Source organism: Gopherus flavomarginatus, chromosome 4 (genome assembly GCF_025201925.1).
Source record: "Gopherus flavomarginatus isolate rGopFla2 chromosome 4, rGopFla2.mat.asm, whole genome shotgun sequence".
Classification (NCBI taxonomy): Eukaryota; Metazoa; Chordata; order Testudines; family Testudinidae; genus Gopherus; species Gopherus flavomarginatus.
In genome coordinates, this window is record NC_066620.1 from 139,977,742 (window position 1) to 139,998,017 (window position 20,276).

Consider the following 20,276-nt stretch of genomic DNA (forward strand, 5'->3'; position numbering starts at 1 on the left):
AGTGGAGCCAGGAGGTTGATAACAATGTGCGTGTGGGGCGCGTGTGAAAGTGTTTTAGAATAGCGGCTGCAGGGGAGGGTGGGTGTGGAGCTGCTCGGCTTGAAGAGCTAATGTTGCCAGCAGCGTGTCCACTTGGTGCTCTATAACGTGTAAGAGCTGCTGTGTGGCTTCTTTCTGGTGTGCCGCATTCTACTTTCGGTCCCTCTTATCGCTGTCCTGCCATGCCTTCAATTCTTGTTTCTTGGCAGCGGAGTGCATCATAACCTCACAGAGAGAGTCCTCCTTAATTCTTCGTGGCCGCTTTCTAAATCTGTGCAGCCGGTTCTGCCACTGATAACAAAGAGGGAGGCTGGGCTCCAAAGGTCATCTCTGTGAAGTTTAAATGATACATCTTACGGAAGCAATATTATTTGCAACACAGAGAACACTGATTCAGGGTATGGCTACACTTACAACTGTACAGCGCTGGTAGTTACAGCTGTGTTCATACAGCTGTGTAGGGCCAGCGCTGCAGTGTGGCCACACTGACAACTACCAGCGCTGCAGTGTGGCCACATTTGCAGCATTTGCAATGCTGTTGGGAGTGGTGCATTATGGGCAGCTATCCCAGCATTCAAGTGGCTGCAACATGCTTTTCAAAAGAGAGGGGGTGGAGTGGAGTGTGACAGGGAGCGTGGGGGAGACAGTGGATTTTTGGAGCTAACACTGTGTCAGCTCCCTGCCTTGCAAGTTCTAAGGACTGGAAGATACACAGCACCAATCTTCACTCATTTTAAAAGTTTCGACCCCTTCCCCCACCCCTCTTTTGTTCACTAAATGCAAATAGCCTTCAAACCAGATGAGCAGCTGCTCCAAAATGGACTCCCCCCTCCCCCTCCGCCATGTTGCTTCTCTCCTCAAGCAAACACTAACATTCCAAAGGAATCCCCCTGCCTGCCTCTGCTTGAGCAAACGAGCTATGTTTGTTTTTTAGATAAGCAGCTCCGGGAGCCCAGAATTCACAACAAAACAGCAGAGTGGCTGAACAGGCATTCTGGGATACCTCCGAATACCTCGGAGGGCAATTACAGCGCTTTTGGTGGCCACACTTGCGGAGCAGTGCTGCATCACCAGCGCTGCAATCCTTATACCCCAGGCAGAGCAGGAGTACAGCCAGCGCTGCAGCCAGGGAGATGCAGCGTTGTATGTGCCTTGCAAGTGTGGACGGTGAGTAAGTTGCAGCTCTGTAAACCCACCACCAGTGCTGCAACTCTCCAGTGTAGCCAAGCCCTCAGTACTTTAAAACACAGCCAGTTGGTGACAGGTGTGTGAGTACTGGCTGACCCCAGGCAAGCGCACATAAGCCACAAGACCCCCAAAATGGAGAGTAGCTGCAGGGGCAGGTGTGACGTTATGAATCTAATCTACTATCTCATTGAAGGATGACAGGGCCAGAAAGACTTAGTTAACTCACAAAGGGATCTGACCCATGGGCGAACTTTAGAGACTTGTTAGGAAGATCTGTAAATGAATAGAGCTTTGAAATGCAAGTCTGCATTGTTAGAGATAGAAGGGTAGGTGTTTGCTCAGGTCTTGTGATGTAAGCAAACAAGTCTTGTCTATCCCTGTAGCTTTGATTCAAAGATCAAAAAAGGAGTATTAACATTTTGGAAGACACTAGAGTGAAGTAGTTTTATTGTCTATATGTCTCTTTGAAGATTATGGTAACCTGTATCTGAACCGTTTAATGGATAAATTATCCTGTGCTAATTGCCATGATGCTTAGAAGAAGGAAAGTTAAGCCTATTGCCAAAAGGCTGCAGAAAATGTATAAAAACCTTGGGACATGATCCTGCTTCATCTCAGATCTGCTTTGGGTTTCAAGAAGGGGAAACCTTAAGCCATAAGGATTGAGATCCCCAGTCACTAACTGGAGTCACCCTGAATATAAACATTGGACTATAACCTATGGACTATTTCTAAAAAAACTTTTGGCAACTACAAGCTCATCTCTACTATGTGTCTAAACCTCAAGAATTGAATTCAAATCTGTATGTATATTGATCTTTTAACCAACTCTCTCTCTTTTCTTTTAAAATAAATTTTAGCTTACTTAATAAGAATTGGCTAATAGCATGTATTTTGGGTAAGATCTAAGTTATAATTGAATCGGGGTATGTGGCTGATCCTTTGGGATCAAGAGAAACTTTTTTTTTTTATATGATGAGAAAGATTTTCAGTAATCATCATCATGTCTGATGTGTGTGTCTGGACTGGACGGAGGCCTGAGGCTGGGCACTTTAAGGAAACTGTGGTGTTTGAACGTTTGAGTAACCAGTGAGGTACTGTAGAAGCTGTTCTGTGCTAGCTTGGTTAATCTAAGTATTGGAATAACCACCAGCTTCTGGGGTTTTCCTGCCCCATCTTGTTTGCAGTTCACCCTAACTAAGTGACCTCAGCTGGCTCCCATGAGCAGCACCATCACAGCAGCGGTAAATCATTCTTCCCAGACCCTGCTGTACACTGGGCACATGACTCTTGGGGAGAGCCAGCACTGTAAGGGGGACCTGATAATCTTTCCTATCCTCACACTTTCTAGAGGATGTGATCATTATGAAAGATATCTCACTGCTGAGGGTGAGCAGCTAATCAAGGGAGGGTCTTCTCCAAGCCTGTGGCTTCCGTCCTGGCACCTACATAGCTTGCCTATGTGCAGCAATGGTCTCTCCCCCACCCCTGGGATGTCACAGTGGCATGAGAAAGTTACCATTGATGGGATAAGAAACATAACAGATCTGCTGAGGAACCTGCGGCAGTGGATTGCCCAGTATTTCCATGAGAGTTTCCTGGAGGTCTCTGAGGGAGATTCCCATGAAGTGAGGGAGTCTATCAACAGCCTATTCCGCTGCTCAATCTAGGCATGAGGTGGGAGACAAACCTGCTTTCTGAAACCCTCCTGCCCCCAAAAATTGCTTCAACAATTCCTAAAATCAGATCCACTTACCAGAAGCCTACTCTCCTGTTTGCGCTTGCCAAGATCCGACTGCTGTGACTGGTTAGGGTCCTCCGGGGTAGAAAAGAGTTCCTGACTGCACGCATCTTTGGCCTCCCAGTCATCCTCTGCCTCTGGGTCCCCCTCCCCCTCTTTGTACAAGATTTCCTCCACCTGGCTTGATCCACTGTCAACTGGCACGCGAGCCAACAAAATATCCACAGGGGCCTTCACAGTGGAGGTGGGATCTCCAGCAAGTATCGCGTCCAGCTCGTGGTAGAATTGGCAGCTTGTGGGTTCAGCACCAGAGCGACGGTTTGCTTTCTGTGCTTTGTGGTAGGTGTTCCGCAGCTCCTTCACTTTGACTCGGTGTGTCCCGGTCATGGCTCCTTTCTATCATTCATCGTGAAATCTGTCTGTAGGTATCCTAATTCCTACAGCTGGAGTGCAGGTAGAGTTTTCTATACAGTAGGTTGTCTTATGACACTACTGTGACGTTAGCCTATATGATTTTATAAAAATATGCTAATGAGTGAATATAATGTAGCTGGAATATGCTTCATGCAAAAGGTCTCTTGTAAGGTATCATTACAAAGCTTATCTACTGAGTGTGATCATCCTATTTGTATAAATGTAACACTCTTGTATCTGAAACTAGAAATATGAAATATAACTCTGAGGGCCTGTTGTAATTATGCAAAGCGTGGGCCATTAATGGTGGTTTGGAATCTTGATGACTCCCATTAACCAGGGCAATTGACTGCGTGGCTCTGTTTGCAGGCAGGCTTTCCTGTGAGTCAGGCTGGGAGGAATGAAGGCTTGAAGTCTTGCAATGACGTGTGATCATGTCACTTGAACTGGAATCCATCTTTAACCTGGTGTCTTTCCATTGAGAAGGAGAGGGTGGGAACCCAGAGAGGTACAAAAGGATTCCCGCCTTATGCAAAAGATATATAAAGGGGTAGAACAGAATAAAGGGAGAGAGGAGCCACCATGAAGAATCCCCTAGCTACCACCTGAGCTGGAGCAAGAGCTGTACCAGGGGAAAGAATTGTGCCCAGGCCTGGAAGGTGTCCAGTCTGAGGAAAAAACTTACTGAAGCATCTCTAAGGCTGAGATTATCTGTATTCAGTTTGATTAGACATAGATTTGTGCATTTCATTTTATTTTGCTTGGTGATTTACTTTGCTCTGTCTGTTACTACTTGGAACCACTTAAATCCACTTTCTGTATGTAATAAAATCACTTTTTACTTATTAATTAACTCAGAGTATGTACTAATACCTGGGAGAGTAAACAACTGTGTATATCTCTATTAGTGTTATAGAGGGTGAACAATTTGAGTTTACCTTGCATAAGGTTTATACAGGGTAAAACGAGTTTATTTTGGTTTAGACCCCACTGGGAGTTGGGCATCTGGGTGTTAAAGACAAGCACACTTCTGTTAGTTGCTTTCAGGTAAACCTGCAGTTTTGGGGCAAGTAATTTAGACCCTGGGTCTGTGTTGGAGCAGGTAGGAGTGTCTGGCTCAGCAAGACACGGTGCTGGAGTCCTGAGCTGACAGGGAAAACAGGAGCAGAGGGAGTCTTGGCACATCAGTTGGCAGCTCTCTGGGGGTTTTATGTGATCCAACTTGTCACTACTACATATCACTATAGTCAGTGTATGGCGTACACCCAGATCACTAAAAATACACAACACTAAAACTATACTGAACATAATTTGATGATTCAGAAGGCACTCCAGGATCTTATAGTGTCTCAGGGTCATCATTATCAACATCAATTATCATGGTAGATGTAGAAGGTGTAGGAGATCGGGCTGAATCTGTAATGATCCTGTGACACACCCTGGAAGCTGCTTTTTTGAATAAATTCCTGATATCAGCTTGCTTGCTTGTCTTCTGCATAAAAGTAGAGTGCACAATGTGCAATTGCATAACCTCCTGGGCAATATACTAGATTGAAGATTTGTGTTGGGAGAGATGAGAAATGCTGGTTAATGGAGCTTTCTGGTTGATAAAGGACCGGTTAAGACAGCGTTTACTGTATTTCGTAAATATCACTGGTAATTTACCTTATGTTAATCCATGTAGTTATTATCCATTAAGCAGTTTATAGACAGTTTACCACAAACTGAAGAGACATATAGACAGTGACATTATTACACCCAAGATTCATCTAAATGTTAATATTTCCTTTTGATCTCTGAGTTAACAGAATACAGCCCTAGACAGGTGTAATAACCTTAGTCCCAGATTTGGACCTTAGCGTCCAAAATATGGGGGTTAGCATGAAAACCTCCAAGCTTAGTTACCAGCTTGGACCTGGTACCTGCTGCCACCACCCAAAAAATTAGAGTGTTTTGGGGCACTCTGGTCCCTCTGAAAAACCTTCCCTGGGGACCCCAAGACCCAAATCCCTTGAGTTTTACAACCAAGGGAAATAATCCTTTTTCCCTTCCCCCCTCCAGGTGCTCCTGGAGAGATACACAGACACAAGCTCTGTGAATCCAAACAGAGTGAATCTCCCTCTCTGTTCCCAATCCTGGAAACAAAAAGTACTTTCCTATTCCCCCAGAGGGAATGCAAAGTCAGGCTAGCGATCCAACACACAAATCTCCCCTTGATTTCTTCCTCCCACCAATTCCCTGGTGAGTACAGACTCAATTTCCCTGAAGTAAAGAAAAACTCCAACAGGTCTTAAAAGAAAGCTTTATATAAAAAGAAAGAAAAATAAGTACAAATGTTCTCTTTGTATTAGATGATACAACACAGGGTTAATTGCTTAAAAGAATATTGAATAAACAGCCTTATTTAAAAAGAATACAAATCAAAGCACTCCAGCACTTATATTTATGCAAATACCAAAGAAAAGAAACCATATAACTTACTATCTGATCTCTTTGTCCTTACAAATACCAAAGAAAAGAAACCATATAACTTACTATCTGATCTCTTTGTCCTTACACTTGGAAACAGAAGACTAGAAAAAAGAAACTACTTCTCCAAAGCTCAGAGAAAGCAGGCAGCCAGAAAACAAAGACCTTAGACACTCAATTCCCTCCACCGAAAGTTGAAAAAATCCGGTTTCCTGATTGGTCCTTTGGTCAGGTGCTTCAGGTGAAAGAGACATTAACCCTTAGCTATTTGTTTATGACACGCCCCCCAAATTGCAGACAGTGGGGAAGCTCACTGGCGGCGATTTCCTTCTAGAACTTGAAAATAAACAGATTAATACAACACATACACCTTTACATATACTCCTAAGTATATAACTAACAGACTTTTACATTTTAAGAACACTTTTTAACTACTGAATTCTGGGAAACTTTTACGGGAGAGTGCATCAGCAACTTTATTAGAAGCTTCTGTGATGTGTTGAATTTTAAAATCAAAATTTTGGAGAGCTAAACTTCAACGAAGAAGTTTCTTCTTGTTCCCCTTGGCAGTATGAAGCCACTTTAGTGCAGCATGGTCAGTTTGTAGTTGGAACCGCCGTCCCCAAACATATGGGCGTAGCTTTTCCAGGGCGTACACAATGGCATAGCATTCCTTTTTACTGACTGACCAGTGACTTTCCCTCTCAGACAGTTTTTTGCTGAGAAACACGACAGGATGGAAGTTGTGATCTGTTGCTTCCTGCATGAGCACTGCTCCTATACCACGCTCAGATGCATCTGTGGTTACTAGGAATGGCTTGTCAAAATCCGGGGCCCTGAGCACAGGGTCAGACATGAGCGTTGCCTTAAGTTGGGTAAAGGCCTTTTGACACTCATCAGTCCACTTAACTGCATTTGGCTGGGTTTTTTTGGTCAGGTCGGTTAGTGGGGCAGCGATTTGGCTGTAGTGTGGTACAAATCGCCTGTAGTATCCGGCCAAGCCTAAGAAGGATTGGACCTGTTTCTTTGACCTTGGGACAGGCCACTTTTGGATAGCATCCACCTTGGCCTGTAGGGGGTTTATGGTTCCTCGACCCACCTGGTGCCCCAGGTAAGTCACTTTGTTTTGGCCTATTTGACACTTTTTGGCCTTAACAGTTAGTTCTGCCTGCCTGATGCGCTCAAAGACCTTTTCCAGGTGTAGTAGGTGTTCGGGCCAGGAGTCTGAAAAAATGGCCACATTATCGAGGTAGGCAACTGCAAATTCTCCCAGTCCAGCTAGTAGACCATCTACCAGCCTCTGGAAGGTGGCGGGTGCATTTCGAAGGCCGAAAGGAAGGACATTGAATTCATACACCCCCGCATGGGTGACGAATGCTGACCTCTCCTTGGCAGGTTCATCTAGCGGTACTTGCCAGTACCCCTTGGTTAAGTCTATTGTAGAGATGAACTGGGCACGTCCCAACTTTTCCAATAGCTCATCGGTACGTGGCATTGGATAGTTGTCCGGACGAGTTACAGCATTGAGCTTACGGTAGTCCACGCAAAAGCGTATTTTCCCATTTGGTTTGGGTACCAGAACCACTGGAGATGCCCATGCACTGGTAGATGAGCGGATTATACCCATCTGTAGCATGTTCTGGATCTCCCGCTCTATAGCGGCTTGGGCATGAGGAGACACTCGGTAGGGTGGGGTTCTGATTGGGTGAGCATTACCTGTATCAATGGAGTGGTATGCCCGTTCAGTCCGTCCTGGGGTGGCTGAGAACAATGGGGCGAAGCTAGTGCACAGCTCCTTGATTTGTTGCCGCTGCAGACGTTCCAGGGTGGTTGAGAGGTACACCTCTTCCACGCCACCGTTTTTTTTTCCGTCGTAGTAGACACCGTCAGGCCACTCAGCATCATCTCCCTGGACTGTAAACTGACAAACCTGTAAGTCTCTGGAATAGAAAGGCTTGAGAGAATTAACATGGTACACTTTAGGCTTTAGTGAGGAATTGGGAAATGCTATGAGGTAGTTTACAGCTCCCAGGCGCTCTTGGACCGTGAATGGCCCTTCCCATGATGCTTCCATCTTATGGGCCTGTTGCGCCTTCAAGACCATAACCTGGTCTCCTACCTTGAAGGAACGTTCTCTGGCATGTCTGTCATACCAGGCCTTTTGCTCTTCTTGAGCATCCTTTAGGTTCTCTCTAGCAAGGGCTAAAGAGTGTCGGAGGGTGCTTTGTAGGTTGCTTACAAAGTCCAGAATGTTAGTTCCTGGAGAAGGCGTAAACCCCTCCCATTGCTGCTTCACCAACTGTAATGGCCCCTTAACCTCGTGACCATACACAAGTTCAAATGGTGAAAACCCTAAACTGGGATGTGGTACAGCCCTGTAGGCAAACAGCAACTGCTGCAACACTAGGTCCCAATTATTGGAGAATTCGTTGATGAATTTTCGTATCATGGCCCCCAAAGTTCCATTGAACCTTTCCACCAGGCCATTGGTTTGATGGTGGTATGGGGTGGCAACCAAGTGATTCACCCCATGAGTTTCCCACAGTTTTTCATGGTCCCTGCCAGGAAATTAGACCCTGAATCTGTAAGGATGTCGGAGGGCCAACCTACCCTGGCAAAGATGTCTGTTAGGGCCAGGCACACAGTGTTAGCCCTGGTGTTGCCTAGAGCTACTGCTTCCGGCCATCGGGTAGCAAAGTCCACTAAAGTCAGTACGTACTGCTTTCCTCTGGGCGTCTTTTTTGGGAAAGGGCCCAGAATATCCACAGCTACTTGCTGAAATGGGACCTCAATTATGGGGAGTGGCTGGAGAGGGGGCCTTGACCTGGTCTTGAGGCTTACCCACTCTTTGGCATACCTCACAAGACCGGACATACTTGGCAACGTCCTTGCCCATCCCCTCCCAGTGGAAGGACTTCCCCAACCGGTCCTTGGTTCGGTTCACCCCAGCATGGCCACTGGGATGATCATGGGCTAAGCTTAAGAGCTTACCCCGGTACTTAGTTGGAACCACCAACTGTTTTTGCGGCTGCCATTCTTCCCGGTGTCCACCAGAAAGAATTTCCTTGTATAAAAGTCCTTGGTTTATAACAAACCGGGATCGATTAGAAGAGCTGAGAGGCGGTGGGGTGCTCCGTGCCGCCGCCCAAGCTTTCTGAAGGCTGTCATCTGCTTCCTGCTCAGTCTGGAACTGTTCCCTTGAGGCTGGGGTCACCAGTTCTTCCTCAGACTGTGGACTTGGGCTTGGTCCCTCTGGAAGCGCTGTAGGTGATGGGGTTGTTTCCGTTGCTGGTGAACCGCTTTCCGCTGGTGCACCTGAGGGTATTTTAGGCTCTGGCTGAGCCTTTTGGGTATGGCTGTTTTGTGCTTCTGCCAGTTTTGGCTCGCTGGCGCCCTCTGGCGTTGAGTTTGAAGATGGGGTTGCACTTGCTGGTGCTGGTTGCTGTTCCAGTTCCGGGCCTGGGACTGGAGATGCTGTGGCTGTTTCAGTGGTAGGCATGGAATCCGGGTCCTTTACCTCTGTCTGGGTCTCTGGTAACACAGACGGGGCCTCTGTGGACGGTTCAGGAACAGGAATGGGTCTGGAAGCTTGCCTGGTTTGGCTACGTGTAACCATTCCCACTCTCTTGGCCCGCCTCACCTGGTTGGCCAAGTCTTCCCCCAGTAGCATGGGGATAGGATAATTGTCATAGACTGCAAAAGTCCACATTCCTGACCAGCCTTTGTACTGGACAGGCAGTTGAGCTGTAGGCAAGTCTACAGCTTGTGACATGAAGGGGTAAATTGTAACTTTGGCCTTTGGGTTGATGAATTTGGGGTCAACGAAGGATTGGTGGATAGCTGACACTTGTGCCCCCGTGTCTCTCCACGCAGTAACCTTCTTTCCGCCCACTCTCAAATTTTCCCTTCGCTCCAAGGGTATTTGAGAGGCATGCGGGCCTGGGGATCTTGGGTGTGATGGTGGTGTAATGAATTGCACTTGCATGGTGTTCTTGGGACACTTGGCCTTGATATGTCCCAGTTCATTACACTTAAAGCATTTTCCATCTGATGGGTCACTGGGCCGAGGTGAGTTACTGGAGACTGGTGAGGTTGAAGGGTAGGGTATCTGTGGCTTTACTTGGGTGGTATGTGGGGTCTTTGGCTGTCCTCGGTTGTAGGGTTTATGGTCTGTGTGCCCCCTGGGGTAATCGTTCCCCTTGACAGTAGCTTTCTTGCTTTCTGCCAGTTCCATTTATTTGGCTCCAATCTCCCCCGCCTCAGCGATATTTTTGGGGTTTCCATCTTGTATGTACCGTGTGATGTCTTTAGGAACACCATCCAAGAACTGCTCCATTTGTATGAGGAGGTTCAGTTCTTCCAAGGTTTGAATGTTGTTTCCTGTTAGCCAGGCCTCATAGTTTTTTGCAATGTAGTAGGCGTGTTTGGGAAATGACACCTCTGGTTTCCACTTTTGGGTTCTGAAGCGCCGACGGGCATGATCTGGGGTTATCCCCATCCTGTATCTGGCCTTGGTTAGAAAAAGTTTATAGTCATTCATTTGGTGCTTAGGCATTTCAGCTGCCACCTCTGCTAAAGGTCCACTGAGCTGTGACCTTAATTCTACCATGTACTGGTCTTCGGGAATGCTGTACCCAAGACAGGCTCTTTCAAAATTTTCCAAGAAGGCCTCGGTGTCATCACCTGCCTTGTAGGTGGGAAATTTTCTGTGCTGTGGAGCAATATTTGGCACCGGGTTGTTAGGGTTGGCTGGCACATGCAGCCCAGCTTTTGCCAATTCCAGTTCATGTTTTCTTTGTTTTTCCTTCTCTTCATTTTCTTTTTGTTGTTTTTTCCATTTCTTTTTGTTGTTTTTCCATTTCTTTTTGGTGCTTTTCCATTTCTCGGCGGTGGGCCACCTCTTCTTCTTCTAGTTTTCTTTTGTGTGCTGCCTCTTGGGCCGCCTGTTCTCTTTGGAAGGCTGCCAGTTTGATGCTTTTTTCCTTTTCTTTTATCTCCATTTGTCGCCTGTGTTCAGCTTCTTTGATTTGTTCTTCGGCGTTAATTTTTGCCTTAGAAGTCATGGTGCCTGTTTTCTTGTGTTGGGGTGCCCTCCGGTGTTTATCTTCTGAACTGCAGGTTCTCTGTTGCCTCCTGAAGTCTGCCTAGCAACAGTGCTTTTTTCCCTTTCTCTCTCTAGCTAATGTTCAATGAAGGGAAACCAGAAAAACCACTTTATTTGCATGCATATAAGTGCCGGTACTTGCCTCCTAATGGGAGGGCTATTGCATGACAAAAGACCCTCAACAGTTTCTTAATGGCTTCTCGCTTAACATGCAAGCCACAAACTGCCAGAGAGAGCAGAAAAAAAAATTCTCTCTGGTTTCCTTTTAAAACCAACTGTTTCTCTCTGCTAAAAAGCCCTTAGCAGAGAAAAGAAAATATAATATTTTTACTGGCTTCTGGATTCTGTCTCCCACCACTGCCACCATGTAATAACCTTAGTCCCAGATTTGGACCTTAGCGTCCAAAATATGGGGGTTAGCATGAAAACCTCCAAGCTTAGTTACCAGCTTGGACCTGGTACCTGCTGCCACCACCCAAAAAATTAGAGTGTTTTGGGGCACTCTGGTCCCTCTGAAAAACCTTCCCTGGGGACCCCAAGACCCAAATCCCTTGAGTTTTACAACCAAGGGAAATAATCCTTTTTCCCTTCCCCCCTCCAGGTGCTCCTGGAGAGATACACAGACACAAGCTCTGTGAATCCAAACAGAGTGAATCTCCCTCTCTGTTCCCAATCCTGGAAACAAAAAGTACTTTCCTATTCCCCCAGAGGGAATGCAAAGTCAGGCTAGCGATCCAACACACAAATCTCCCCTTGATTTCTTCCTCCCACCAATTCCCTGGTGAGTACAGACTCAATTTCCCTGAAGTAAAGAAAAACTCCAACAGGTCTTAAAAGAAAGCTTTATATAAAAAGAAAGAAAAATAAGTACAAATGTTCTCTTTGTATTAGATGATACAACACAGGGTTAATTGCTTAAAAGAATATTGAATAAACAGCCTTATTTAAAAAGAATACAAATCAAAGCACTCCAGCACTTATATTTATGCAAATACCAAAGAAAAGAAACCATATAACTTACTATCTGATCTCTTTGTCCTTACACTTGGAAACAGAAGACTAGAAAAAAGAAACTACTTCTCCAAAGCTCAGAGAAAGCAGGCAGCCAGAAAACAAAGACCTTAGACACTCAATTCCCTCCACCCAAAGTTGAAAAAATCCGGTTTCCTGATTGGTCCTTTGGTCAGGTGCTTCAGGTGAAAGAGACATTAACCCTTAGCTATTTGTTTATGACAACAGGAACCATTTGGTTACATTGTTAACCTCTAACAAGATACAGGTAAACAGACTACCACAGTCACTATCTTCTTCCAATTCTTTAACGATAGAAGTTTACATTTCAAAGCTGTAGTCTGTCTAACATGGCTATGCTAGGTATTAATAAGGAATAGCCCTAATTACCATTTATATACTTCTCTAATATGTCTTTAAAGATTAAATTTGGGTTTTTAACCTGCAAGATGCTTAACCCTTTCTAGCCCTGTCACAGACCTAAAAAAACATTTAATTTATATTAAAATATAAATATTTAGGGTTAAATCCTGGCCCCATTGAAATCAGTGGTAAAGCTCACCTTCCTTAACTTCACTGGAGCCAGGCTTTCACCTTTAGGCTAGGTCTGCACTACAGACCTATACTGTAAAATTGGAAATTAAATATATTTAGAATGATCACAAACAGTATAAACAAAAGACTTGACTTACAGCATAATCCTTGATTTTCTGTTCTTAACTCAAAATCACTTTAAATGTCATGGTTTTTCAATAGCTATGACAGTGGGACTGAGTTGAAGTAGCCTAAACTTTACCTGTGCATTGCCTTGCTTTGCACTTAATTTCATCTGTTTGTGTTGCAATCTTAACATTTAGGAGGGGTTCATCATTAGCGAGTAAAGAAAGATTTGAATTTACCATAACTTCCCTGCAGGTTTTGCTCACACTGAAACTCAAGTATGCATTTTTAATGTTTTAAGAAATTGTTTCAATTTACACTGTATTAATTGTCTATACTGGTCAAATAGTTTGTCTTCTATGGTTCAGATGTAAACAAGAGTCAAAAATACAGTTGTCCATAGACGAAGTAGGGGCAGAGGAGGAAAGTAGGTGTGCTATTTGAGGAAAAGACAGAAGTGGGAGGGAAATTTAAATAGCCAATTGGAATATAAAGCTGAAAATTTCATTCACCTATAATGAAATCTACCTGAATTTCATTTTTTCTTTAAGGATAAAACCCTGCTAACATTATGATCCAGGCTTACCATTAAGGCTTCCCTTTAAACCAGCAAAGTCTGAATAGTTTCCTGGCAGGTGTTAATCGTAGTTAAGAATGTAATCTTCTATTGTGGCTTCCCCCCTTTTTAAAAATTTTCAAAGGTAAAATCACATGTACTTATTTTTAAAATATAATAAAAGTACTCAGACTTCATCTGTAGGTTTCACAGATCTTTACAAAGCTCTCTGAATCCGGTTATTACAGATGTAGAAATTCACATGTCGAGTAGGTAAGAGGCTTTTTCATGGTAACATAACAAATCAAGGTACAGAGTTGGCCATCTCTTGAGTTTCAGTTCTTTGTCATAAAGCATGCTGCCTCTAGTAACATTAAGATTTAAAATGTTTAACAGAATATGTATGTCAACTTCACGTCAATTGGTGACTTTTTTAAAACAAAGTCATTGAAACCAGTTGTTTTTTCACGTATTATAATTATTTCTTACAGTAGCACCCAGAAGCTTCATTCATGATTGGGTCCTCCGCACTTGTCACTGCACAAACATAAAATAAGACAGTAACTGTCCCAAAGAGCTTAACATTTAAAAATGCAAATTTTACTCTTGCATCTTTATAAGTGAGCCTTCCAGAATAAGGTTGAATTACTGATACCTCCACAAGACCTGACCAGTGACTAACTTGTCAATCAGCTTTGACTTGTTTTGAAGGCTGTCAGGAGGGAAACTGAACTATCCTTATAAGTCTATATGTTAATTCTGTGGTCTCTCTGAGACCATCTAAGACAGTGTTTCCTAATGTGCTTGGGAGGGAAGGGACTACCTGGTGAGGAGGGAGAGGATGCACGCATCTATCAGTTCTGCAGAATCTTGGCATTTATTTTATTTTATTTTATTTTATTTTTTAAGAAAGCTGTTTGGTTGTGAAAACCGTCAAAAGGTGAGGGTCGTGTAACCAATGCATCAGGACTTGCCTGAGTGTTCAGAGAACCTGAAATGATAGTTCTGAGGTGTGAGCGGCCACATTTATTTCAATGAGTGCTGCCTCATCCTGAGGTTTGTAATACTTAAAATTGTTTATGTTGACCTTTAACTGTTGATTATAGCATGTAAGACAAAGGAAAGAAAGCATCATATTATGAAGATGGACAACTGTGTTTTCCAAAGTGCAGAAGTAGTGTGAAGGACTAGTTTGGGATGTGTGTGTGGAAGGTTAAAATGTTAAGATGGGATCACCCAACTATCAAGCTGTCCAGCAGTGGCTCAAGAGCAGGAGTACCACCCAAAGGGCAGACTGTCAAGAACCATGGCACAAACCCCAAAGTGGCTGAGAGTTCTGTACTTAGATTTCATTAACCAATTATCAAGTGTAAACTCCTCAGGCACTCTAACAGCCTAAATAAGGAGTACCCTTGGGTAATCTGTCTTGCCACCCAGGTAAGCTTATGTTTGTGGCAGGTGGTTCCTTACACCAAGTATCACAATAATATTCAGGTTACTCCAAGTCCCAAAGGACCAGTCACTTCCTCAGGTCAGTAGCACTTTAGATCTACACCAAAGCCAACTCCTATAGCCAGTCCTTTAATAAACTATGTAGAGAGTGATTATATAGGAAACGGAAATGAGAGTTATTTACAAAGTTCACACAGGTACACACACATACAGACAAATCAGTTCCAGTCGTAAATTTAAAAAAGTTTATAATAAGCAAGCTCTCTGTGTCCTTTTGGGCTAACCTGGGCTAAACACTGGACATCTTTTGCTTATGTCTAATGATCCTTGTCCCAGAAAGTCTGCACAGTATAAAGATCCAGTTCCTCCTGTTAGGGGTTTTTATTTCCTTTCCTCCTTCCACTTCAAGTTGCAAACTCAGTTGGTGGGTAAATCTCATCTCCATGGAGGTGGGGAGAGTAAACAACAGTCTTTTGTCCCATTTAATGTTTCATTCTAGTCCATCTGGTGTGGATGGGCCTTCCTTGTCAGACAGGACCGTAACAACTTCTGTTGGAGACTAGTATTTCATACCGTTAATCATTCTCTCCTGTGTGGTGACTTACAATACAAATGGTTAAATATTACTGTACAGTATAGGATACAGACGTTATATGTGAGATTAATGCATGCAAGAATTTAAAAGCATTCAATAAAGTCTAAACACTAAGCAAACTTTTATTCCTCTATTACCTATTTTAGTAATACTAACACACAGGTGAGTCAGACTGGCTGACCAGCTAGGTATTTGTCAGTGTTCAGTGGAGATATGAGGATCTTGGCATGAGCTGGCACCTGCTCTGCCAATGGCACACTAACACATGGTGAGGTTGGGGTGGGGGGAGGGGCTTGAGGGGTACAATGGTTTATTTTCCTGAAGTGGGCACTCAGTTTTTTCAAAAGTTTGAGAAGCACTGGTTGTTAGCTAAATGTATGGCATTTGTAATGATGGTTTTAGTAATGAGAATGCATTTTCACTAGAAGCTGTGCAGAGATGACTAATTTATATAAGTCACGGAGTCACTAACCATCTAACGGATTAGATCTTTTGGTGGCCTCGGCTGGGGTTTGAATTAGAGCTGAAAGGCTCTTCCTCGGTGTGTTTTTCACTGGACTTACTTGTTGCATGAAATGCGAGTTGGTCGTGTGACAAGAGACCCTATACTCAGTTTAATGGCATTTCTCTATCTGTATTGTAATAGCTTTTGAACACTACACTTGGATTTACTTTAAGACTGACTTGTAAGACTTATGACAAAAATGTCGATGTAGCTGTAAAACACTGATGAATGTTAAGGAGACTTGGACAGCTACCAGTACCAAAAGAAAAAAGCTATTTATTTTCCAGATAATATACGACTAATAAAGCAAATCCACGTTATCACTTTTGCTGCTCTGTTTCTAGACTAGATCTCACTAAATAATGTTTTAAAAAAATCTAAATGGCTGTTTAAAGATGTTTGGAAGGATTGTTGTGTTCAGACTATTAGATGAGTAGTAGCATTAATAGAATTTTAAAAGCAAATCTAAAACAATGTCCCTCTCATCACTGGTAATTGTGGCTGCAGGCATTAGATTGAAGAAACTTGAAGTTAGGATTATAAAATGGGGAATATAAATATATAGATATGAATCCACACATCACATTGTAAAAAAGAATGTACTCAATATATTAAAAAAAGGTGTTCCTGAGACACTGTAGAAACAGTGGTGCTGCAGAAAATCAGAAGTGTGTTTTCATGTGTGTAAGTGAATGTAGCCTGAGGCATTGTCTTTCTAGTTGTGCAGTAACATTTTGTTTTTCCTTTCTTTTTTTCATGAGAGTTTAGAAGGATGAATATAGTGAACCTCATTTTGAGTAAAAGTGACACTTTTTAATTACTTCGCGTGATCTCTTGATTGCCTGTCTAAAAATTGTGGAGTCATTGCCAAGGGAGAAGGTATAAGAGAGCAACAGTGTAATGGTGAAGCGCTCTTTTTTTCATTGCTGGAAACAGTTGAATGAGCTGAAATCTGCTGAAACTTGCTGATTGAAAATGAATTCCCAAATAGATAGTAATTGTTTGTCACTATGTTAGTCACATAGATTTACTGTAATACCTCTGTGTTGATAATGATGAAGAAATAATTTATGCTCTTACCCATTACTGGTAACTTTAGTTCATGTAGGCAAGGTGGGGGGAAGCCATCCAGAGTAACCCCATCATCTTATTTTATTATGATCCTTGTAGTTTCTGTCCCTTTCTCTATTTTCCCATTTCCTTCTCCATACTTCGTATTTTTGCCTGTTTGTGACCCTTGCTTGTGTTGTTTTGAATCTATGTTGTATTCCCTGCTTTTACTTGCTTGCACGAAGTCCCTAGCATAGTTCTCAATACTCAAAAGTAGTGGTTCTCAAACTGTGGGTCAGGACCCTGTTTTAATGGGGTCGCCATGGCTGGTGTTCAACTTGCTGGGACCTCGGGCCAAAACTGAAGTCAGAGCCCCACTGCCTCGGGCCGAAGTCAAGGGCTTTAGCCCTGGGTGGCAGGGCTCAGGTTACATGCCCCGCTACCTGGGACTGAAGCCCTTGGGCTTGGCCTCCCCCGCCCGGGATGGTGGGGCTCAGGCTTGGGCTTTGGCATCGGCTTTGTTCCCCTCTTGTGAGATCGAGTAGTAATTTTTTTTTTTTTTTGTCAGAAGGGTCACGGTGAAATGAAGTTGAAGAACCCCTGCTCAAAAATAATGTCTGTTTCTACCTGTATGAAGGTAGACTTATATTAATTAGTTTTTAAAGCATCAGCAAAGTTTTTAATTTATTCTTTTTGTTCTCTTTTAGGTTTCTGCAAGTTGGAGTGTAACTTAATTTCTCATCGTATGGATCACTGAATGAGTAACAGATGGCCTTACCTCGTCTTACGGGAGCTTTACGCTCCTTTTCAAATGTCACTAAACAAGATGATTATAGTGAAGAATCGGATGACTTAATGGTAAAGATACTAAGTTTTATCTTCTTAGGTTTTTTTTGTTTTGAAATCTAATGTATGTTGTAAGAGTCTATTAATTCTGTTTCCTTAAAGTAAACTGTTATTTTGTTAATGGCAGGATCAGGAAGACTGTTTAAGTATAGATTCCTTGTGTATTTCCTACTTATCTCATTATGTTCATACATGACTGAATTTACCTTGGCTTGAAGGGTTTGTGCAAGGCCCTATCTTCTGCTTTGCACTGATAGCTACCCCTGTGGGGCAGGTTGGCTGTACAGAGGGCTTTGCAACTCTATGCAGGAGTAATAAGAGATTGCAGGCAGACGTGCCAAATCCATGAAAAAAATGCTGAAATTGGGCTTATTTTTGGCTCAGTTGGCTTGTGAGTTGCTTGTTGGCTAGTTTTTGGCTTGTTTGGCTTGTTGCTTTTTTGGATTGGCTCCTGACAAGCAAGGGGCAAGAGCAGGAGAGAGTGGGATGCACTCGGGCCCTCTACAGTCCAGACTGTATGCCAGGGGGGTCTAGTCACATAGAGTGTTGAGTTTATAGGGATTGGCTTGTTTTGGCCTTGTTTTGAAATGGGATTAGCTTGATTTTTGGCTTATTGTGAAAGTGGGGGTGCTTATTTGTGAAAGACAGCATAGAATCAAATGATTTAAAAATCTTAAAAAAACCAAACTGTACCACAGAATCTCTGTGGATAGTAATTCCATGCTTGAATAATAAGAATATAGTATAGGGATATACTACCGACCACCTCCCCAGGATGGTGATAGTGACTGCAAAATGCTCAGGGAGATTAGAGAGGCTATAAATATAAAAGAACTCAGTAATAATGGGGGATTTAAACTATCCCCATATTGAACGGGTACATGTCACCTCAGGATGGGATGCAGAAGTAAAGTTTCTTGACATCTTAAATGACTGCTTCTTGGAGCAGCTGGTCCTGGAACCCACAAGAGAAGAGGCAATTCTTGATTTAGTCCTAAGTGGAGCGCAGGATCTGGTCCAAGAGGTGAATATAGCTGGACTGCTTGGTAACAGTGACCACAATATAATTAAATTTAACATCTGTGGTGGGGAAAACACCACAGCAGCCCAGCACTGTAGCATTTAATTTCAGAAAGGGGCACTAGACAAAAAATGAAGAAGTTAGATAAACAGAAATTAAAAGGTACAGCACTAAAAGTGAAATCCCTGCAAGCTACATGGAAACTTTTCAAAGACACCATGATAGAGGCTCAACTGAAATGTATACCCCAAATTAAAAAAAACTTTGTAACCAAACAAGTGCCACCGTGGGTAAACAACCAAGTAAGAGAAGCAGTGAGAGGCAAAAAGGAATCCTTTAAAAAGTGGAAATTAAATCCTAGTGAGGAAAATAGAAAGGAGCACAAACTCTGGCAAGTGAAGTGTAAAAATACAATTAGGAAGGCCAAAAAAGAATTTGAAGAACAGCTAACTAAAGACTCAAAAAGTAATAGCAAAATTTTCTAGGTACAGCACAAGCAGGAAGCCTGCTAAACAGCCAGTTGCGGAGGAACTGAATTTAATTCTTTGCATCTGTCTTCATGGCTGTGATGGAGATTCCCAAACATGAGCCGCCATTCTTAGGTGACAAATCTGAGGAACTGTCCCAGATTGAGATGTCATTAGAGGAGGTTTTGGAATAAATTGATAAATTTAAACAGTAATAAGTCACCAGGGCCAGATGGTAATGACCGAAGAGTTCTGAAGGAATTCAGATGTGAAATTGCAGAACTACTGACTGTAATTTGTAACATATCATTTAAATCTGCTTCTGTACCAAATGACTGGAGGATAGCTAATGTGATGCTCATTTTTTTAAAAAGGGCTCCAGAGGTGATCCCATCAGTTACAGGTTGGTAAGCCTGACTTCAGTACTGGACAAACTGGTTGAAACTATAGTAAAGAACAGAATTGTCAGACACATAGATGAACATAATTTGTCGGAAGAGTGAACATGTTTTTTGTAAAGGGAAATCATGCCTCACCAGTCTACTAGAATTCTTTGAGTGGGTCAACAAGGGGGATCCAGTGGATATGGTGTACTTAAATTTTCAGAAAGCCTTTAACAAGTTCCTTCACCAAAGGCTTTTAAGCAAAATAAGCTGTCATGGGATAACAGGGAAGGTCCTCTCCTGGATTGATAACTGATTAAAAGATAGGAAACCAAGCATAGGAATAAATGATCAGTTTTCAGAATTTAGAGAAGTAAATAGTAGTGTCCCCCCGAGGGTCTGAACTGGGACCAGTCCTATTTACCCCTTTTTCTAGATCATTTATGAATATGGTGAACAGTGAGATGGCAAAATTTGAAGATGATACAAAACTACTCAAGATAATTAAGTCCAAAGCAGACTGCAAAGAGCTACAAAAGGATCTCACAAAACTGGCTGTCTGGACAACAAAATGGCAGATAAAATTCAGTGTTGACAAATGAAAAGTAATGCACATTTGAAAACAGAATCTGAACTATACATATAAAATGAAGGTTCTAAATTAGCTGTTACCACTCGAGAGAGATCTTGGAGTCAGTATGTATAGTTCTCTAAAAACTTCCACTCAGTGTGCAGCAGCAGTCAAAAAAGTGTCAGAATGTTGGGAATCATTAAG

The 20,276-nt window shown here is 42.9% G+C and overlaps 1 protein-coding gene across 3 annotated transcripts in view; it reads left to right on the top strand.

Moving 5' to 3' along the window:
• ASCC3 (activating signal cointegrator 1 complex subunit 3) overlaps positions 1-20,276 on the top strand; it is a 579,719-nt gene that overhangs the window by 12,221 nt on the left and 547,222 nt on the right. The window contains exons 1-2 of one of the 3 annotated variants that reach the window (XM_050949219.1): positions 17,359-17,421; positions 17,492-17,642. In XM_050949219.1, coding sequence (XP_050805176.1) covers positions 17,553-17,642 — 90 coding nt within the window. In that variant the 5' untranslated portion in view covers positions 17,359-17,421; positions 17,492-17,552. Of the gene's footprint in view, positions 1-17,358; positions 17,422-17,491; positions 17,643-20,276 lie in introns of those variants that run through there. The other 2 variants (XM_050949221.1, XM_050949220.1) reach the window with 2 other exon arrangements.